Source organism: Puntigrus tetrazona, chromosome 6 (genome assembly GCF_018831695.1).
Source record: "Puntigrus tetrazona isolate hp1 chromosome 6, ASM1883169v1, whole genome shotgun sequence".
Classification (NCBI taxonomy): Eukaryota; Metazoa; Chordata; class Actinopteri; order Cypriniformes; family Cyprinidae; genus Puntigrus; species Puntigrus tetrazona.
The window spans coordinates 12680624-12702807 of NC_056704.1; the positions used below are offsets into that span (position 1 = coordinate 12680624).

General features: G+C 36.7%; 1 protein-coding gene across 1 annotated transcript in view; it reads right to left on the reverse strand.

Moving 5' to 3' along the window:
- LOC122347614 (ras-related protein Rab-6B-like) overlaps positions 1–18924 on the reverse strand; it is a 68736-nt gene extending 49812 nt beyond the window's left edge. Inside the window, 1 exon segment of the mRNA XM_043243024.1 lies at positions 18723–18924. Within this exon segment, the coding sequence (XP_043098959.1) occupies positions 18723–18792 (70 nt within the window). The 5' untranslated portion in view covers positions 18793–18924.
- Between the last annotated feature and the right edge of the window lie 3260 nt (positions 18925–22184).

The window sequence follows — 22184 nt, forward strand, 5'->3', positions numbered from 1 at the left end:
GAGCCAGAGCAAGACTTTGTGAGGTTTTTTGCACACTGTAAAATTTTATTTGCTAAGCTGTTTGACCACCATGGTTTTTCTGGTGTTGCTGATTGACCAAATAAGTGCTGTTAGTTACTCACTCTCATGTCAATCTACAACTGTAGGACTTTCTGAGGAACATACAATAAGTTATTTTGAGTAATGCCTCAAAACATTTTGAGATGTTTTCGTTTTTTAATACAGTGGTCAGTGTACTTCTCCACTGCTTATTTGTGCATCTTCGACCGTATACCGCTACTGAAGTTACAGGTCAATATTGTAAATACAACAGACTTCAGACACTGGTCTTTGTAAAGAGCAAACAGTCCATATTTCCCACTAAAAATAAGGACAAGATCAGGACCCTTTACTCTACTGCAAACAACTCTCAGCTGAACCATTCGCTTCTCCACAAGCACGGTCTAATGAAGCGTTTTACCTCCATGGTATAAGGGCAACACGCACCCCAACAAACAGCAGTGACAACGGATTTGAAATATATGACTCCAGAGGGGGTTGTGATTGCCTTGAGAGTGAAGATGGGAGTCATATGTCTGCCATTTGAGACCAGTCAGCCAGGAGAGGCTGGCTTAATGTTTCAATGTTTAAATTAGATTCCCTTCAACCACGGTGACTGCCTGACTGAAAACTGAAAGTCTAACCCCTGAAGCGTGTCCAATGAGATCAGGTGAGCATGAAACTTTCCTGCTGACACCAGCGGCGCTCCGATAAAGCAAAGTGGCCACAACATGCAAAGCTTACATAAAGAACAGCCAGCAAAGTCCAAGCATCACTGTCTGAAACACAACATCCATTACTTTACAATACATAAGGACAAGACATTACAATACAAATAACCACAGCTCTGCAAGAATACACGGAAACTAGTCCTTGAAATCGCAATGCTATTCTGGCTAAATAGTTTTTGTAAACTTTAGCTAACTAAATAGTGTGTGGAAGGTAAATGTGATAACTACGTCATTTGGTGGGCACTCTCCATTGATGGCTTCTTAAAAATAGAGGTTATTTGATGAATTTTGCAGTTTTAGACACAATATTTTTGACAACAAAAATAGTTTGCACACTACAAATATGAAACAAACAAATAAAAAACAGTATTGCAATAGGAAACATTTTAGTCATTATTAGTTACCTTCATTAATGACTAATTTGATAGATTTTGTTGAAAAGGGCACTGTGAATAGCATAGGAGAAAAGGGGACACTGGTACATAATTTTACATAAAGGCGAGAGGGGCATTTACCCATTATTTATTGCATATCAGCCCAGTACGGCAAGACATTTGACTAAAATAAACACAAACGAACATTTTTTGAGACTTCTGTGATTTTGAAGTTTAAAAGTGTTAATAACAGCAAAAGTGTCATACACACTATGAACACAGTAAGAACATTGCACTTATTTTTTTGATGCAGGTGCATAGTAGTTAAGGCCACCTAATATAAAGTGTGACCAGCAACTCTCATTAAGATGAATGCTATTATTATCGATAGGTATTCTAGACCTCTTACGCTAGAAAGGTCAAGACACAACACTGTCATTAAACAGACATGTACAAATGTTTACCTTTTCTAAAGAGATGGCGAAAGAGAGGAGAGAGGAGCATTTCTACTCCCACTGAAGCTGAATTATTGATCTTCCCTCATTTTAAATTTGGCAGCAGAGGTGGGCACACATTTAATTAACATGGGCAAACTGATCCGTGAGAGGTTTGAGCAAAAGAACACCTAAACTGTGCACAGCACAACCCTGCTGAGTGTGTCATGCGTAAAGGACAAATTCCAAGGGCACGAGACGGGAAGGATTAGATATAAAATCCGTTTTTCTTTCCTTCTTTTCTTTCTTATAAGACCCAAAATCGTCATGTCCTTTTTCATTCTACCCGAACTGATGACAGCAAAAATATCTGACAGTTTTCTGACATGAATCAAATTACAGGATACATCCTAGACAGGGTGGTAATTATACGGAGAACTTGCGCCAGGCTCTGCGGAGCGATTCTAGCCCTCCTCCATATCTCTGGAGTCCGTAAGGTCATAGAAAGTGACGTCCCATTCAGTGCAGCGGTGCTGAATATTGCATCTCTGTCTCCTACTCTTTTTTTTTTTTTTTTTCTTCTTCCACCAACTCGTATGTCTTTCTTATACTTCCTCTCTGAGCTCTCTTCCCTGACTGTCTATCGTTAACTCTAGTCTTGTCTAGTTTATGCAGTGACTCACTGCTGTTGAACTAAGCTCCGTCTGTTAGAATCAACCCTGCAGCCAAGACCCTGTAAATGGCCTCCTTGTGTAATGGTGGCCTCCTCGGCCCCTAGCGGAGCCTCCCCATCTGTGCCGAACCCATCCCAGTCTGCAGCCTGACGGCTCTCTGACCGGGGCACACCACCTACAGCTCATTATCAAGGTAACAGGGTGGATGAAGGTCAGTCAGAACGCTCTGAGCTTTCCCTCTCTTAAGAGAGACTATCCTTTATAATACTCGCTTCACTTTGCACTGCTTTAAAATGGTTTATGTCAACAAATTATTACTATAAGAAACTTAGTGACTTAGGAATGGATGCCCAGCAAGTATTAATTCGTAATTATTGTTTTTATCATTTACTATACAACATTTATTTGTACACAAAGCAGGCGGTCCATTCATATAATATTCATATAAAAAATTTGTTAAAGTGTTAAAATGCTAGCAAAAAAAAATAAACATGTGTATTAAAATATATACATTTACACAAAGCAGGATGCTGGTAGTAATTATTATGAATATTCATAGCATATTCTGGTTTAAAAGTGGTTCATAATCTTATTCATAATCTTAGACTGGTTTAGAAGTGGCTTATAATTAGCTTTTTATTTGCTCTCCCAGTTTGTCTATTTTTAGTAAACCAGACCAATCTAATCAGGAAAACCATCTAACCATCTTATTTAACTCAATGTTTGTTTTAGCATAATGTAAAGAGTACTGAATTTTGTCTTTTGCTTTTAAAATATTGTACAAACATATTTAATAAAAAAAGAAGTACATTCAGGCTCTACTTTATTACACATATTAATATCATACTCATAATATTGGTTTAGGAGTGGTTTATAAATATTAGATTTTTTTTTTGTTGGTCTAAATTCAGCAAACCAGATCTGCCTGAATGAATGTATGAATAAATACAAATCTTAGAATGCCTTAAGCCATTTTTAATGGTCTAAGGCGGTTTGCTGGTTTTAGCTGGATGAAGCCAGTCTATGTGGTCTCCCAGCAAAGCCGGATCAGTTAATCCAAGACACACCTCAACACAGGATGATCACCATCTTGTGTTCAGGCCTCAAGTGAAGCGAACCGGTTGCGCTATGTGCAACAGAATTCCCAAACAGCAAGTCAATCAACTAATTATTCAGCTGTAATTGGTGTCAGAGGCCCATCAATATCAGCAGCCAGCAGAAGCTGCAGAGTCACGCCTCACATTAATCATGTGTATGTGTCTAATGACTGCTGCTCCGAGAACCATAAACCCTCAGAGTACTGACTGACAAGGCTGCCAACTTCTGCCGTCGCACAGATCCCAGTTTGAGATGGAAATCATCCAGGTAGCATTTTAATTAATCATGCAGGGTCTGGGCTAAAATACAGTCCGTTTGGATAATTTAAACAACACCTGCCTGTAAATAAAAAATAGTCTGTGGAAAAGTCATTATATCTTCACTTTATGACCCTGCCTACTTTCTTTTGCTGTGTAAACACAAACCTAATGCATTCTGGATAGCATCAACTCATCTACTGCCTTAAAGGGACAGTTCACCCAAAAATGAAAATTCTGTTATTAATTGCTCACTCTCGTGTCCTTCGTTAATCTTCGGGAACACAGAATAATATATTTTTGATAAAACACAGACAGCAAGGTTACTACCACGATCAAGGTGCAGAAATGTAGCAAGGATATTGGTAAAATAATCAATTTTATGAAGCTACAAGAATACGCAAAAAAACCCTAAAACAACGACTTTATTCAGTATCACGATACATGCGCTTGCTTATGCTTCATATAACTTGTTTTTTCTTTGCACACTGAAAGTATTCTCACAGTTTTGTAAAATTACGGTTGAAACCCTGGTGTCACATGGATTATTTTACTAATGTCTTTGCTCCCGGACCTAGCTTGCTGTCTATGAGAAGGTCAACAAAAGTCTTGCAGGTTGGGAACAACATGAGGTTGAGTAGTTAATGACAGAATTTTCTGTTTTGTGTACACTATTCCTTTAAAATGGATTTAATAGAAAATAGATGTCTACAAAACCCACAAATGTGCACGATTTCATTAAACTTCTCTGACGTGATTTAGATCTATTCCACTTTTTTTTTGTCAAAACTGGTTTAAAAATACATTTTAAAAAAAAACAAAGTTAAAAAAAGAAGTGTACACAGAGTTCTTTCTTGTGGGTCACTGCTAAAAAGCAGCTCACTGAAAGGCCCATCAGTCTCTGCCACTGGTGCGTGAGCAGACAATTTGTCATAGAGCTACATGAAAACTGAAGAGCACCCTTAAAGTTATAGATGACCGGCATGCTGATCCAGCGAATTCAATTAGATAATCATGTACGCTGAAAGAATAATGGCTGGTCTATTAGGCTCACTAATAATGAACGAGGGAAAAACACATTACAGCTGCCATTCAGTTCTTTCTTCATTAGGCCTGAGGAAGGAGGCACCACCAAGGCAAATAAAAAGAGAAGAAAACCCCAGTTTAACAGTGAAAAAAACAAGACCGCTCGCTCCTCTAAGGGAAACCTCGCACTGAATGCATTATCATGGATAAAAAGGAAGGAAAATGAAGGCTGAGGGAGACTGTGGATGCGTGCTTTGATATTCAGCTTCATGTGGAGAAATAATAAACATTCTTCTTTGCAGTTGTCTCTAGATGATTCCTTGCTAACAGTCCCAGTTGGTTTTGGAGTGTGTTAATTACCCATAGAGTCAATCTGAGCCATCGAGGCAGTTTAGCACAGCTGTGACTCAATCTTACACACACACACACACACACACACACACACACACCTTTATGAGGCACATCTGATAGTGTGTACAGACACAGAATGGGGCGATGAATAGAGGATGTGTTCCCGCTTCTTAATACACAGCTTTTTTTCTTACCGCAGTTTAAAAATTCCCAGAGGAATATTTGTCTTTCAAAGCTTAGGTTTCTAAATTGTGGTTCATTTAAGTATTAACTTTGTCTTAGATGTTTTCCTAAAGTAAAAATAGACACTACTAAGACAAATGTTGTCGTACTGTAAAAGCAACAGAGATATGAAAATAATAAATATTACACAGCATGAAAAAATTAAATGAGTTGAATTTATATTATGCGATTACCAAGGTCTTTTACCTCACGAGAAAAAAAAAAAAGCGTAAATGTCCATTAGGTTTCCATTTAATATATCATAATTAACTATTACAAATAAGGTTGTGAATGGTAGGATTTTTTATGCTGACCAAGACTGTGCTTATCTGATTAAAATCCAGTAACCTAGTTATATCGTTATTGTTACCACCGTACCACATTGTTACCAATGTAATAACTATAGTTAAAAACTTTGTAATATTTTGTAATTCCTGTGATTCAGCAATAATTCTTCACATTATCCTACAGAACTTTACAATGTCCTCCAGACTGGGTGCTCAGATATAAAAAATTCTTATAATGCTGAAAAGAGATTTTATTGCTTAATATTTTTGTTCAAAATCTTTTGATAAAAACAAGTTTAGAAAAACAGAATTTATCTGTGATAAAATTTGATGTAAATGCAGATCGCTTCTGATCAATTTAATGCAGAGAAATTTCTTCTAATCTTTGAGAAATGTCTTCTCTATTTAAACTTTTTTTTTTTTTTAGGTTGAATAGATTAACCAAGACCTCAAAAGCATCCTATTTTCCATGTTTTTCTTTTCTAGGGCTTACGTATAGTCAGGATAGATTAGTCAACTATATTTTCTCTCAACAAGTCTCTTATTTGTGAGGAAATGTTGTGGGTTAGATGCTCCACAGCAGCACTGCACCTCACTGTGCCCGGAGTGAGGAAAAGACTGTCTGGAGTGTCAAAGAAAGAAAACAAAGGAGGCGAGCACAGAGCAGGCCCTGCTCACTTACTGATGGAGAGCTGATCTACAGAAGCCAGATGAACGAGAAACGAAACATCAGCAGACTGCTGGACTCACTGGAGTGAGACAGAGCTCCATGCTGGGAGAATGACACTTTTCCTCAACAATGACAGCAGCTCTGGGATACTGCTCAGCCATCTGAAGAGCTCTCATTTTGACGACACCTGCACCGAAAGCTGTAATGGCTAAAATTCTGTCCATTTTGTAAGAAACGGGATAAATAAAAACATTCCACGAAAAAGCATTCTTTTAAAATGTATTTGCTATTAGCGTAAAAAGCTTGCAGTTGTGCTGAACTTATATACACGTACACAACTTTTTACAAAATCACAATAAACTATTTAAACAGATTCTGTATTTTCACCCCTGTGAAGCATGTCCGTCATGATTTGCAAAAATCGGAGAAAATCTTGTTGGGGTGACTTTTTGACGATTGAAATTACGAAATGGCTTTAAACAATTACTAAACGCATTTTTGAATATCTCAATGTTGACTTATTCACAGTATTATTTCAATGCTTCTGTCATCACTGCGTGATCTTAAAGCACTTAAATGCTGCTCTGCGTGAACTGCATCTCTGCATCATTTATAACGTGCGTTTGAATACATAACATGCACCCACCGTCTTCCCAAATTTGTAAGAAAAACTGTTGCCAAAAAAGAAAAGCTTTAAGGTCTCTCTGTGGATTCCGCTTCTAAATATAAGTGCTATGGTTTAAAATTTGATTTGAAAGAAAAAGAAATTACAATAGAGTCAGGCAAGAATTATTATATTTGTTGTTATTATTACGTAGTGTATTAGGTATGTGGCCTAAAGCCTAAAATCAGTAAAAATGTGGCTCTTCACACAGCTGAAGTGGAGAATGACAGCAAATAAACTATTTATGTGTACTACACAGGAGCACAGTAAAACTGAAGCTCTTAACTAAGCTTAAATGAATTTTTAGGTTTATTAAAATGAACATAATTAGTTTGGATCAACCAATAATTGGCAAACCACCTACAGTTACATTTATTAAAAAAAACCTCGGACCATCATGGAAACACTCACGGTGCTCGTGAAACTCACTAACAGTAAAGAAAAGAGGTTAAACCATCACATTCACTGATCTGCACACAGGCATATGGCGGCTCATTTTAATTAAGTTTCATAAATTCACTCGCCTCTTCCTATATTGTACATTTCTGCAATTACATTATGCAGAGAGAGATTTATGATCCCCAGCACATTTCAATATCCAGCTTTCCAGCAAAGATTTTAATAAATGCTAGCGTATCAGTCTTAAACGATGAACCCACGCGGCGTTAAATCAACAGCGTTTATTCCGCTTTATTATTGCTGACTTTATCGAAATGTAATACTACGAGATTCCATCAAACATGAATGTTTTAACATCCGTATTCTGATAAAAATTAAAACCCGATATATTCTATAACCACACAATAAAGACATATAAAAGTCAACAGTGCCTTTAGATTTTGATGGTATGTACAAGGCCATATGAGAGTCGTATAACATCGGTCTCCAGGCAGGCAGGGCTGTGAAAAAAAATGAGAAAAAAGAGGTGCAGCTTGCGATCAATTACCTGCCGTTACTTGGCAGCTGAGTCAATCAATAGCAGATCAAAGCTGCCAGGGATCCGCTTCCTCCAATCCATCAGACAGGAAGACAACGTTAGGATGGAGCAATGAGATGTGAAATGAAGAAGACAGGGTTATCTCTAGATCCAGCCAATGCGAATCCTGGCCTTCCAGCTGCTTTAAAAAACACGTGCACACGTGCATTCCCTCCACTTTCAGGAGCCAAGAGCACTTTCACAATGCAGGTATATTGATAAAACATTTAAAGCCTTCACGTTCAATTGTTTTGTAGATGGGACGGCTCTTTTAACTCTGCGTCTCTGCAAACCCGGCCTTCCAAATTGAGTCTCTGCCGCAGAGTGAAATGTCAGAGGCCCATTCACGATAAAATGAGCTTGACTTGGCATACAGCATCAAATGTATTTGCACCGCCAGGATAATTCAGTGTTGCAAAAATGATATACAAACAACAAAAGACTCGAAAAGAATAACAAGCAGATGCCTGAGGATTCGCAGGTCCAACCCTCTGTTCTCTTCCTCACTAACATACAAATTCTCAACACCCTGCGCCCTTGCAGTCATTTAAATTTTAAGAAGCAGGTTGGTGAATTATTGCCGGCAGTGAGCTGGGAGTTCTTCCTGTTCGGGGTAACAGTCCAGCGGCCCTGTGCTGCTTTATCAGCACAACTCAAGCAGTGTCTCTAGGGCACCTGATAGGACTCACGGACTGACCCCATAATGTATCACTGAGTTTGGGGGGAGTTTGTCACATGGTTTGAATGAAAGTCTCCACTGCATTGCTCCAGGGCTAAAAACTTCTGACTTCACTGCATCACGAGTGAAGTGAATGCAAAAGAAGAAAAAATCCAAAAAGTCCAAAGCACTTTGCACAAATGACAAGCCCCTGTGCTAATAATGAATTTGACCTTCAATGACAAACAGGGTTTAATCTAAAGGTAGGCAAATAGGTAGGTTGGTACATAACCATCTATTAAAAGATAAAAAAAAAATATTTTTTTGCTATTATATTATAAATGTCTTTGTTATCAATTGAATTCATCTTTTAAAAACACTAATATTAATATAGTAATAAATGTATTCATTTATTATTATTATTATTATTATTATTATAATAATAATAATAATAATAATAATAATAATAATAATAATAATAATAACAGAATGGAATAGAACATAGAAACAGAAAAGCTAGATCCAGTCTTGGATCAAATCTGAATTTATTTTTGTGTATTTTACTTAGCATTACAAACTTGACAGTGGTAGTAAATGTAAATATATATATATATATATATTTACTCCATATATATAATAGCAAACCCCAAGTCTCTTTACCACTTCCTATTGCTAATGCTTGATTTTCAATCAATATCTGAATCAATAAATAAAACCAATAAAAAACCAATAAAAATCGCTATGAACTATATGTGGACTACAAATGTTAAAACAACATACACACACATACATGACTTTGTGGTTTACGGGGATTCTCCATAGGCATAATGGTTTTTATACTTCAAAACCATATTTTCTGTCGCCCTACACCCACCCTACCCCTCACAGAATACTATTACAGAATTTCATAAAACACTGCTTTAGCATGCTCAGGAAGTGTCATCATAAACCATGTTACCATACACACGCAAGATTTGTACATGCATCATGGATAAGAAAGTAAATCTGTACATTGGTCTTCCACATTTAAATGTAGCAAATGAAATGCTCCAAATATCTAAAACAGTTTGACTGATCCAGGACACTATAGGTAGGCCAGAGCATCCACCCCTTCTCGTCCATAGCATTTACCTCACAATTTACAGCCTCAGGACACCTCCACAGAAAGCCTCACCCTGGTTATGCAGTTCCTGACCTCAATCTCAGGATCAATACACTTCTTCACAATGGGCTTGGTCAGCAACTGGCTTTAAAGAAACAGTTCGACCAAAACATTGTGCTATCATTTACCCACAGCCACGCCTAACCACATCCGTATGACGAGGAGAACATAAAGAGAAGCTTTAAAAGGTGCTCTTTTTATTTACGTATGGCTAGCTGTACGATGAAATGCTGATTTTACATCACTTTTGAAGCTCGATAGCATCCATCCACATTGTATTATATTGTAAACGAAGCAGCACCTCAAGGCTTAATGTGGAGATGACCACACGACACATACTGAATGCAACGCATTCAAAACTCATTACTAAACTCATTATTATTCATTATGCATGGTACCGAAGTAAGACTTAATTGGGCATATTTGCCATCTGCAAAATTAACAAGTGCCAGAACTTGGGTTCAGCTGCCAATGAGACAAGAAGGGCTAATGCACTACCATTCTCTCCCTGCGATGTAGGGCTGCAAATCTCAAAAGTGCACTTAGTTCAACCAGGCATGTGTAAATTCCATAACACCGTTTAATCTCATAAGGTGTGTATAAACATTTTTCTGTGAAATACTGGGAAGAGGGAGTTGCTGATGGCTTCCAGTAACATCAATCTTGCGCACAGGCGTTCGAATGCCTTGACATCTTTCCAAGTAAGATAACTCTTCAAGATCCTATAAATAAAAGCAGTAATCATAAATTTATAGAGCTCATCACCTCTACTTAGTGATCGCCTGTTCTTAGAAAAATAAATTACTGTTTTCGTTCCGAGTATGGAAGGGAGAAGCAAAGAAATGTTTAAGGTCAAGCTGACCTTATCAAGGATGAAAACATGATGGAGTACAGCGCCGTGAAATAGATTTTGATGCATTCCATTTAAGATTATCTTTTATGAGGTGAAAAGAAAAATGCTTTTGGTTTTCTATTTTTTCTGCACTGCATGTATGGCTCTAAGAAAGATTTTCAATATAGATGTTGAAAAAATAATGTATAAATAACGCCAGTTCACTCGGTTGCCAATGCCCTGAACAGATATTGTCTATAAAAATCTTTAAAGATTATGCTATTAATATATTTCTAATCAGCAATACAAACTATCAGAACTATATCAGAAAGTCTGTAAAAGAAAATGTTTACATTATATAGTTTCTGTAGAAGATTCAGTAATTTCCCCCCACAACTAAAAAAAAACATTAAAATGTACATGAATTATTATGTATTTTGTACACTCTGCTGTTAAAAGGATAGGGAGGACGACTGGAGTCCAGAGCAGCTCATTGACTGGATGCATTATGCCACAAAATGAACACAAGCCCGCTGTAATGTAAGTTTATAATGTGTTATCAGATTCAGCTGAATACACACAACTAATGAAAGCCATATTGATCCTATACAGACATAAAAATGAGCCTTTTTAAAAAAAGACTTTTTAGAGGCCATTTGGCAAAAATGATACAGAGTATAAAATGAGCCAGAGTGGGGCTACCAGAGTGATAGAGAGAAAATATTCAAGGGAAAGTATAAGAGCAAAAACAGAAAAGACATGAAACAATGAACAACAGAAAGAGAGCAAAGGAAACAAAGAAAACTTGCTTGTGAATCTCATTAGGATGCAAGAGGGCATCTATGAACATTAAAGAGAGTGCTGTGAGAGAGAGAGAGAGAGAGAGAGAGAGAGAGAGAGAGAGAGAGAGAGAGAGAGAGAGAGAGACTTGTGGTATGGTAAGAGAGTCACCAAGGGGAGATTTATAATTATAGATCTTTCCATTTGTGCATAGGGTTGAGAATATGCAAAAAAAGATATGCTGAGAAAATTATACTAAAAAGACCAAAGATCAGTGAGAATTTGGTTATAAGTGATAATGTTTTTTGCATGCATAGTGGTCCTGACACACTGCATACAGTGTTTGATCACATCCCATGTGTTACTCTTAGAAAAAAAAAAAAAAAAAATTTTTTTTTTTTTTTTACCTGATATATGATGGTGGACAAAATAAAAGCTAAATAATTATGGAGGAGAGCTCCTACTTAAATATATATATATATATATATATATATATATATATATATATATATATATATATATATATATAATTATTTATTTATTTATTTATTTTTTTTTTTTTTTAGGTTATTTCCTTGACTGTTTTATGAGAAATATTTTAATACATATTATTTTTGTAATTAAATATTAGCATCACAACAAATTAAATGTATTTAAATTATTCAGCATAGTTAGAGGGTATTCCAATCATCATTTCATGCTAAAAGAAAAACAAACAAAAATCCTGACTTTTAATACAAATAAGCTCACATGGACAAGTGAAGTAATGCAGCATTTTAGTATTATTTTTATTTCATTCTTAGAATATGTAAGGTTTAAATCAATTAATAAATCCCTGATTTATCCCAGCTTATTGGATCCACTACACACTACCCTTCAAAAGTTTGGGGTCATACATTTGTTTTTTAATGTTTTTGTTGTTTTAAAAAGTCGCATTTATTAAATAAAAAATGCTGTAAAAATTTGTAATATTGTAAAATAGTATTACAATTCAAAATAACAGTTTACATTTTAATACATTTTAAAATATAATTTATTTCCATCTTCAGTGTCACTTGATGCTTCAGAAATCATTTGAATTTAAAATTATCATCAATGTTGAAAACCACGCTACGTTTTTTTCCCCAGGACTTTTTGATGAATATAACTTTTTCAACCATTTATTCGAAAGATACATTTTTGTAACACTACACATACCTTCAAACTCTCTTTTGATAAATGTCAGGTAGCATAGTAGCGTATATGTTTTAGTCATAACTACTGCGCATTAAGAGCTCTCGAGGGAGATGGGGAAAACCAATACGACTCTAAAGTGGAATTAATAAGATAAGCGTATCCGTAATCCATTCAAAAGACGTCCTCTAAAGTCTCGAGTCAAACACAATTCATAGTCTTTGAGGTTCTCGTGAGTTTGGCAGATCTGGCGCTGCTGAAAGCAACAAGGGAAGTTTTTAAGCTATCATGCAAATAACACCTGAGGCCAACCGTCAGCGTAGTAGATCTGACATCAAACAGCTGGTTACATTCACCACCAAGTTCATGTTCTTCAGCACAGTGAAAAAAAACAGTAGCCGATCTTGTCATCACATCTGAAGACCAGGTCAAATCAAGCGACAAGGAATTCGGGAAGGTTAGGTTTAACTGCGATTATTTTTAAAATATCTAGCGAACGTCAGAGTGAATCAACAGACAGAATAAATGAGGCTTTTTGTGGCGCGCTAACCCTGACCCGCTGTGCGAGTGTGCAGCAGTACTGGTTTCACTTGCTCTGAACACTGTTGCCTGGAGACATGCTGATTGACGCATTTGCTCGCTCTCTGAGGGTGTCTATGAGCCGATCCAAGCCTGTGCTGCTGGCTCAGTGAGTCAGCAAAGTTATGTGGGCAACATTTTAGCATCATCACAGTGGTCCGTGCTATAATCAGCTCGAGCCGGTCAGCTTCATTGAGCGTTGTCTGATAATCCAAAGCAATAAACAGCTGATATTTCGGGAGGATGCATGGGGGATAACAAACTGCAGGCTGCCTACTGGTTAGGCAACTCTGAGTAAATGTGAGTAATCGGTGTGACACACTCTCACAATAGCCTGTTTCATTATTCTGAGACAGGAAGTTGGCAGGAGATCGCTTCCTTGATTGTGAACAGACTTCACAGACCACAGAATTACAAAATCGGACTTAATTCAGTACCAAAAAAGTATTGAACTAAATATTTTAATTTCCCATTGTCCACACCAGAAATACAGAGAATGGCCAATTAATTAGTAAAAAATAGACACAGATTCATTCTGCACTCATTCTCCTTTATTAGTAGACTTAAATATAGGGGTTAGTATTTTTTATTTATTTGATTTATTTTAGTATTTTAGACTTTTGTTGTTGTTGTTCATGAAATAAATTAATACTTTTATCCAGCAAGGATACAAGTCCCAAACTTGGTTGAAATGTTTTCAACATTCACCTTTACCAGCACGATAATAAATTATATTTTAAAATATATTAAAATCTAAATGGTTATTTTTAATTGTTACATTTCATAACATACAATGTTACAATATGACACAATATTACTTTTAATTTGTGCTGATTTTTAAGTTCTACCATTAAATATTACAGGATAGATATTTAAACATTTAATTTATATATTTATTTCTTTATAATTATATTTATTTACAGGTTTCAGTTTAGTTTTTTTGCCTTGGTGAGCATATGAGAGATTAATTATTAACATTTTTAAATTTTAAATTAAATTAAAATTACAATTTTAAACAAAATTAGAATAAAATTCAGAAAACCTAAAATGTAACAAAGATTTTTAATTAAACATAAATAAATGTCAACTAAATGTTAAACTAAAAATATATAACTAGTATTTGTGTGTGTGTGTGTGTGTGTGTATATATATATATATATATATATATATATATATATATATAATTACTTTTAATTATATAATTACAACTTTAATTTTAATCAAGAAGAGGGTTTACTTTTTAAAATAATTATAAAAATTACAATTTGCAATTTTCTACACAGCATAATCTCAGAAACAGTGCGTTCAGTTGGTTCGGACTGCTAGTAAAGACTCCCATGCACCATTGTGTGAAGACGACAAGCACCACTGGGACTCTTAACACCACCAACATAATACAGAACTCCCACATGACACTCCTTCAGACGCTGTAACAGAGCTCTGTGAGCTGGAACATGGTGACTAGTCACTGTTTTCTATTTTCTATTTTCCTTCTCTCTCTCTGCCATTTCAGCTTCCCTCAGCCCAGTCCATACCATTAATAAATGATGGCCCCTGATCAGCCAGGTTTCACGACTGCAATTATTTTCAACACGCAGCACGTGAAGAAACGGAGCCGACGTGGAGCCAGTCAAATTAGCCGCATTTGCCAAACTTAAATATGTCTGGAACCAGGAGGACATTAAAAAAAAAAAAACGAGACTTCAGAAGATTTCAGAAGTGTGCTGCGGCATGATAACGCTCCACTATCTTCCTCATAGTGACTGAAGACGCGTTCATAGCCCTACTTTCTCTATGACCCCGACCAGCACGCTAAAGCCAGAACAGCTCTCACGTGTCCTGCAGAAGGAGTTAGGATGGGGGGGTGGGTGGTGCTTGAGGGGTATTCAGCACCTTGGACAGCTTCTCGCAAAGCCTTCCCAATCCAGAGCCATTTCAATGAGATATACGAGCGGCGGCGTTCTCCTTTCCATACTTTGGATTATCTTCATTCACACGCAGTCCCAACACCTCTCCACTATCTCCGTTTCCATATCGCATCTAACCACTCGCTAAAATTTGGCTTCCCTTCACTTTTAATATCTCAATCGAGTAATCACCCGCACCTGCGTAACAAAACGCTGTCTGTGCAAACTGGCCACTCTAAGCGCAAGACTGGACCGCGTGTATTTCAAGCACCGATTGCTGGTAATGACTATGCATTCGCAATTTGTGCGGTAATTAAGAAATACGCTGACATTAGCAGGCTTGAGCTGGTAAACATTGTACCTTACACTCAAAGGAATATATGCGTTCATACACATTTGGCAGATAGGTGAGACGTGCGCTCAACGGCAGTGTTTGTGTGCACTGGCGTCGGACCCCAGGGAGTCGGTTTAATGCATGGTGATATGCAAATTTGCTCTAGTTTTGGATCTTAGGAACCACATTTGGTTCAAAAGCTGCAGCGGAGGTGAAGAATAGCGGTAAATACTGCCGAAACGCGCGCTTTTTTTCTTGACCCAAAGCTATCAGAAGACGAGCGCAACATTATAAGAGTCGTAATACAACCCTGCACAACAAAACCGATCACAAATATCAAAATAGATTTAATTATTAGGATGTTAAGCAAAGATCACGTACAATGAAGATATTTTATAGATGTTTCATAAAGAGATTCATAATTTTTTTTGCACCCTCATATTAATCCACATTTGTATGACTTACTTTCTTCAGTTAAAATCAATGGGGTCAATGTCCAAAACAGCATTAAACCTGTTTTAATTGTAAAATTTAAAATTTTAATTGAGTAAATGATTACAATAGCACAATACTGAACATGTTTCATCTAGGTTGTACAGCAGGCTCCAAACCAGAATCCTTTAATGCGCGGTGTGCGTTTCCATGATGCATTAACATTTTAACTTTTCTTATCTTTGTTGAGATGCGTGCTGATGTACATAGAAAGGGCAAAAAGAGCCACAAAGGAGAGCCGAAGAGAAAAATCAATACCATGTCTCAAATTGCTCTACAAATGGTTGCATTAAGTGTCTCTAAAGGAAATAAGAGGCGGAGAGAAAGAACATGTGGAACGAAACATCGCTGGCCGTCCTCAACATCAACAACATACAGTACGTATTGACATGGACCGTGTTTACTGGAAAGGCTGAAATCAGATACGGCCTATGCCTAAATCTTGACAAAGATGCAAACCAATACATTTAAATAGCTACTAAATAATAATCATTTATCAACCAAAGTGCAACATGGCCGATGCCGTCAGAAAGAGGAAAAGGTACGCTGCAGTTTACCGTCTGCTCTGGTCAATACGAATCCTCTCAGCTTATCTCTCCCTTAAGTCACAGGCAACACATTAAAGCCTTTCTGCAGTAATTGCAGCTGTCTCGCAGGCTTTCAATAACTGGATGGCTCTGACTATAAGCCAGCACATCACCTGTTTCAAAAAGGACCGCATGTCATGATTGACCGGAGTAAGGTTTTTAAGTTTTATGCTGAAAACCTTTTTACCTAACGCAGCGTTCATGGTCAAAAAATGGCTGGCCTCTTAAAAACTGCTGGTAAATATCATTAATATTATTTATTATATAATTAATATCACTATCAAATCTCGCATTCAGTGTTTTTGACGACTTGCCTTTCAATTAACAGAGTTTTTGTTGTTGTTTTGTAGTTTTTTTGGGTGTTCATAGATCAGTCAATGATCTCAGATCAGATCAAAGTGAAACAAATATTGATTCATGAATCATTTTGACAACATTGTCTTGAAATCTGAGGTGAATAAGATCAGATCAAAAAGGCATATAATCAGTTATCTCCAATAAGAAATACAAAATGCATGAAAAACATACTGATAAAAAGATTTCATTCAATATTTGGTAATAATATACTATAACGAGAAATTAAAAAAAATTTAGTGTAGGCTGATCGTTTTTGATTGGGAACATTACAAATGTAACACAGTGGGGGGAAAAAAATCTCAAGTATTTAAATTATACTTTTTTTTATGCCCTTTGTGTGGAAAATCTGTACGTTTTATGAAGTTAAATTTATAAATGACTCCAGATTAATTAATTACCAGATTAATTCAAATGAATTATAAATTGTAAGAATCAAATGTTATAAAATAATAATAATAATAATAATAATAATAATAATTAAATAAAATAGTCTGGGCAATTTAATAAATCCTTCAGTAAGAACACATAATAGATCAAATGTATTACAGCTATCATCAAAAGCACTGAAAGCATTAAGCAACGCAACCGCTTTTAACCTTTATATTTATATTTAAATCATTTCTGAAGGATTGTTTGACATCGATGACTGATGTCTAAGCTAACGGCTACTGAAAATTCAGCTTCAAGAATAAAGTCCATTTTAAAATATAATCAAATAGATTAGATATTGTAAACCGTAACAATATTTCACAATATGACCATTTCGACTGTATTTGGGAATCATGAGCATAAGAGACAAACATTTTTAAACAGCGCAGCGTGTACAGCCTGTGTAAACACTCTCTGATTTTACTGAGGAGCACAATTCTTTACGGCTGCGCAGCCTAACAAGTTGAGAGTTTATGGAAGTAACGACTGGTACAGATCCACAAGCTGATACACATTCTGCGTGGATCAACAACACCCAGAGAAATCCACACAAAAAAAAAAGCTGCGAGGAGGGTCTTTTGCTACTTCACAACATCTCTGAAAGGCTTCAGATGGAGACAACAAAATAAAGCCGGGATCAGAATCCTGGAGAAGCAGTGCCTCCGTACCATGGCAGCATCCATTGTTTACTCTCACAGTGTGAATCATACTCTCCGCAGCGCAATCCCAGACTTAAGTCCCACAGATCTGAGGACAGCTAAGACATTCTGGAGGCTTAATTCATCTAGTAGGAGGTTTTGAGTGACGACAGGGGCAGGACGCCAGGGAAATCAGAGCCGAGTTTCCCTGCTAAACATGAACTTGCCTACCTCCTCACATCACTCACAACGCCGGGACTCGTTGAACCGTAGCAGTGGATAACTGACCTAGTCATCTCTGTCATCACAGAGAAACAATACCAGGCAGAGTCTGCAGGCTGCAGCTACACACAAGTTCTCTCAATGGCACACACTGGGTGTGTCTCAACATCCAGATTATTTATTTATTTATTCATTCTGTTCTGTAAGTGCACCAGCTACATTCTACACAAAGCTGAAGTCCGACAATGCATTCAAATGGGCTTTTGTGAAACTTTTATTATCAGCGCGGTATTAAAAAAATAATAATAAAAAAACAACAGCAAAGACTTTAGATGCTCGACTGCAGTACATAACCCGTCACTGTTACAATTCACGAAATACGGTTATTTACACAATTGTTTCGATTTTTTTAAAAACACAACACGCATATAAAATTCATATAAATATGAATGAATTAAATAGCTTTAAACTTGATACTTAGCTGAACGGGCATTTAATATTTAATAAAAAAATATAATTAAAATAATATCTGAGAGAAACCAATACAAATACCACAGAAAAAGCTGACAATTTAATAAACGAGTGATTATTTAACCCGAAAAAAATAACTTTAATCAAATTGAACGCGATACAGATGCGATACACTGGCTTACGAATCTGATGTTCGATACAATGTCTTCATCGTGTTCAAATCAAGCAGGTGCATGTAAATAATCAATAATAACGCTCGTTACTAAAACTTCCTCGGCAATTCCGATGTGTCACTCACCGCTTTGCTCTCCAAGAAAGACGAGTTTGAATTTCCTTAAAGGGTTTCCAAAGTCACTACCCACAGACATGTTTGAGGGCTTGTTTTTAACAGCGTGTTCCCACCGGTGTGAATGTCTGGATGGGGCAGCGCGATGGAAAAAGCGGCGCTCCTGTGCGTTAGGAAACGGGAATGCTGCACTGGATCGGCTGTCAGGCTGGGCAGCTGCGCATGCGCGGCCTCACCTCTCCCGCTCTCTCTCTCTCTCTCACGCGCATGCAAGACGTAATGCTGTATCGACCCACGGAGCGTGACGTCATGCTGTAGCAACCCACAGAGCATGACGTCATGCTGTATCGCCTACATATGCTTTTGATTATATATATAGATCTATCTTATAACAGGCATATCTTGACAATGCTTGATTTATTTGTTAATTGGTTGGTGCCCGGGGTAGATTTCAAAAGCTGGTCATTTAAAGCATGCCTGTGTGACCAGAAATTCCCAAGCAGGGGTATATATGTACCTACCTAGGGGGTAATTAAGTGGGTTCCAGGGGGCACTTGGAAAGAATTCCCATTTTGCTAATAGAAGAAAAAAAAAAAATCATAGATTACAAACATATTTATAATTGCGCAAGTTTGGTGACTTCGTTTAAATGAAGTAGTAACAGCATTAATGATAATGCTAAATAACATCAGAAGAGTTTGACAAGACCCAGATTGCAATATGTGCATCTCCTAAGATTTTGCAAGATAAAGATCGAGTCAAAAGATGAGAAGTAAATTATGAAATTGAAATTACGCAAAATGATTTAGATAAAAGTCTCAATTATAAAAAAAAACAGACATTTGCTTTCTTTAAAGATCAGTCAAGTGGCGAAATAAAAAAGCAACAAATTGTGAACAAATTTTATATTTGAAATAAGTTACACATTGGTAAATATATGTTACATATTGAATAATAAAGACTTAGAAAGTCACGATTCATTACTCCAAGCAGCAATTATAAAAGCATGTTGTCATTTGTTTTAAGAACCATGGCAAAAAAAATTAAAAATTAAAAACAAGCACAAAGTGTATAATAAAACAGCATTATCAGGTATAAAAATATATTGTACAAACTTTTGATGCTTATTTTCAAAATGTCTTCACATTTGAAAGTATAATTTGAAATCTGCTACGGGCTACAATAATTATTTGAAGCTACACACGCCTCAACTCACACACAGCTTGATATTCGACACTCGTGTGTATCTGTGTGCATTTGGGTATAAAGAGCGCCCGCATCCTTCACATAGTCTTCAAATACATACACCAAAAAAGAAAAAGAAATGAATCATCAAATTGCGTATTAACCAAATCTTAAGGACAACATACTTGAACATTTCTGTCACAAGTTCTGTTGACCTCTCAAGAGCCATACCGTCCGTTGGCGAGCCCATTGGCTATAAAGTATGATAAACTGTTTATAGTGCTATCGTAGTTAATTATTAATACCAGAAAAAACTGTGTGAAGTTGGGAAAATCCCCTGAATCTGTCAGTTATTGCTCCATGGGTGAAATAAATACCAAAAGTTAGTGCACAACTTGAGAAAAGTCAAACCTGAATTCCATCGCATTTCAGCCAGATGTTGAAAGGAGGAGGGGTTTCTGACGAAGAAATATCAGGAGGCTCCCAACTCACTGAGGCTCTCAAAGTGAGCTGCGATGGAGCTAAGCAAGTCGAGGCATCACAGGGTCCCTCCGGTATTCTCTAGAAAGCTGTACTCTCTGGTCCGCTGCATTTTTTCCAGCCAATAAATGCACCGGGGCGCAATGCCTACCCGTCTTAAAGCCCACCTGCAGTCCTAGATACCTGCGACAAGCCATCACGATCATCATCAGTGCCACTTCTTTGTATTATTTGCCCTAATTAGTGTAGCCTGCTTTGCTGTTTTAGCATGATATTTGACACAAATGTACCTTTCCGTAATGCATTTGGGTCAAAAAAGGAACTATATTCTTACCTGTTTCTAAGGAGGTTTGTTTATCATAGTAGCCACATCCTTGCTTTTCTCACAAGCAATTTTCCACCAGATACACGTGGAATCTATGGTCATCCCAAATAGAGCCGGAGCTAGCAGCCAGGCTGAGCAAAAAAGACAGAAAAATTTAATACTTTTGCTGCAAATATCTAAACTATTCACTAAAATGCAAAATAGGCATAGATATTTTGCAATGTTATTCTTAGATTTGGAACTGTAGCAGAGATTGGTTATTCAGTTGCTCCTCACGCGATAGCTATGTTTGTGTATCGCCATAGGAGCGCTACAAAGTACTTACAATATAGCACTTACACAAAAAATATGTTCATGGTTTTGGTATTCACTTACTCCAGAACCCTCAAGCAGAAACTGTACATAGAGTGCGAAGGACTTCTCTTCTGAAGGTACTGACCTGGAGATAAACACACAGCAGTAAGAGAAAATGCAAAAACTCTATCATAGATTTCAATCCTGTAGTACACGCAGCTTTTAGGTGTTCGTATGTTGGTATTCATGTTTGTTTCTCACCTGAGCACCATCATGTAGATGGGGTTGTGTGTTAGGCTGGCTATAAATCCAGCCAGAGATATAAGGAGCATCTGAGGCAGGAGAGATAGTGAGGGCAGCTCATTGGCTACACAGGGTGAGCTTGCAATGTATTACACACAGAATCTACGACAGTTACTGTATAACTCTGTGTGTGGAAGGATGCACACTGGATATTACATGATTTGCCCTTAGATCAAACATTCAGGCACCAAAAAACTTGTGAAATGAAAACATTGTTAATTATTTCTAGCCAGAAACACAAACTAAATCTAAAGGTCTGCTTGAGTCACAGAGAGCCAGTAGAATTGTTTTGAATTAAATCAAGATTAAATTAAAATGACTCAAACAATCAATTTATAATAAATGAATAATAAGCAATATAACTAAGTAAATAATTCTTCTTTTAAGAAAAAGTCTTTCCAATTTTTATGTATTAAAATACAATATGAAACAAATCTTTTATATGCCACAAGATAAGTGGCGTGAAAAACCACACAAAGGTAGAAAGAGAAATCTGACCCCAGAACATCAACTAATAAAGGTTCACATGCACTTAAAGGACAAACATGTTTTATTTGCATAATAATAAAAGAGCAATAATGCACAATAATTTAATTAATTGTATGGTTTAACATTTATCCCTACATTAGTGCTTACCTTCGCCACAAACATAGTGATGATAGCCAAAGAGCAATAACAACTTTCATTGATGCAGCTAATACTAACACTTATAATGCTTGCCACAGTGCTCCGTGACTTCAATGACACAGTCATCCTCGAATGCCATAGCTTTGTTAAATTCAACAAACAAAGGGAGTCCAAGCCCAAGTCTATTCCTCACTATAATTTACCTCTGGTAATGATATGTGCTGTGTCATATAGAATAATTCATCATCAGCTGCTGCTCC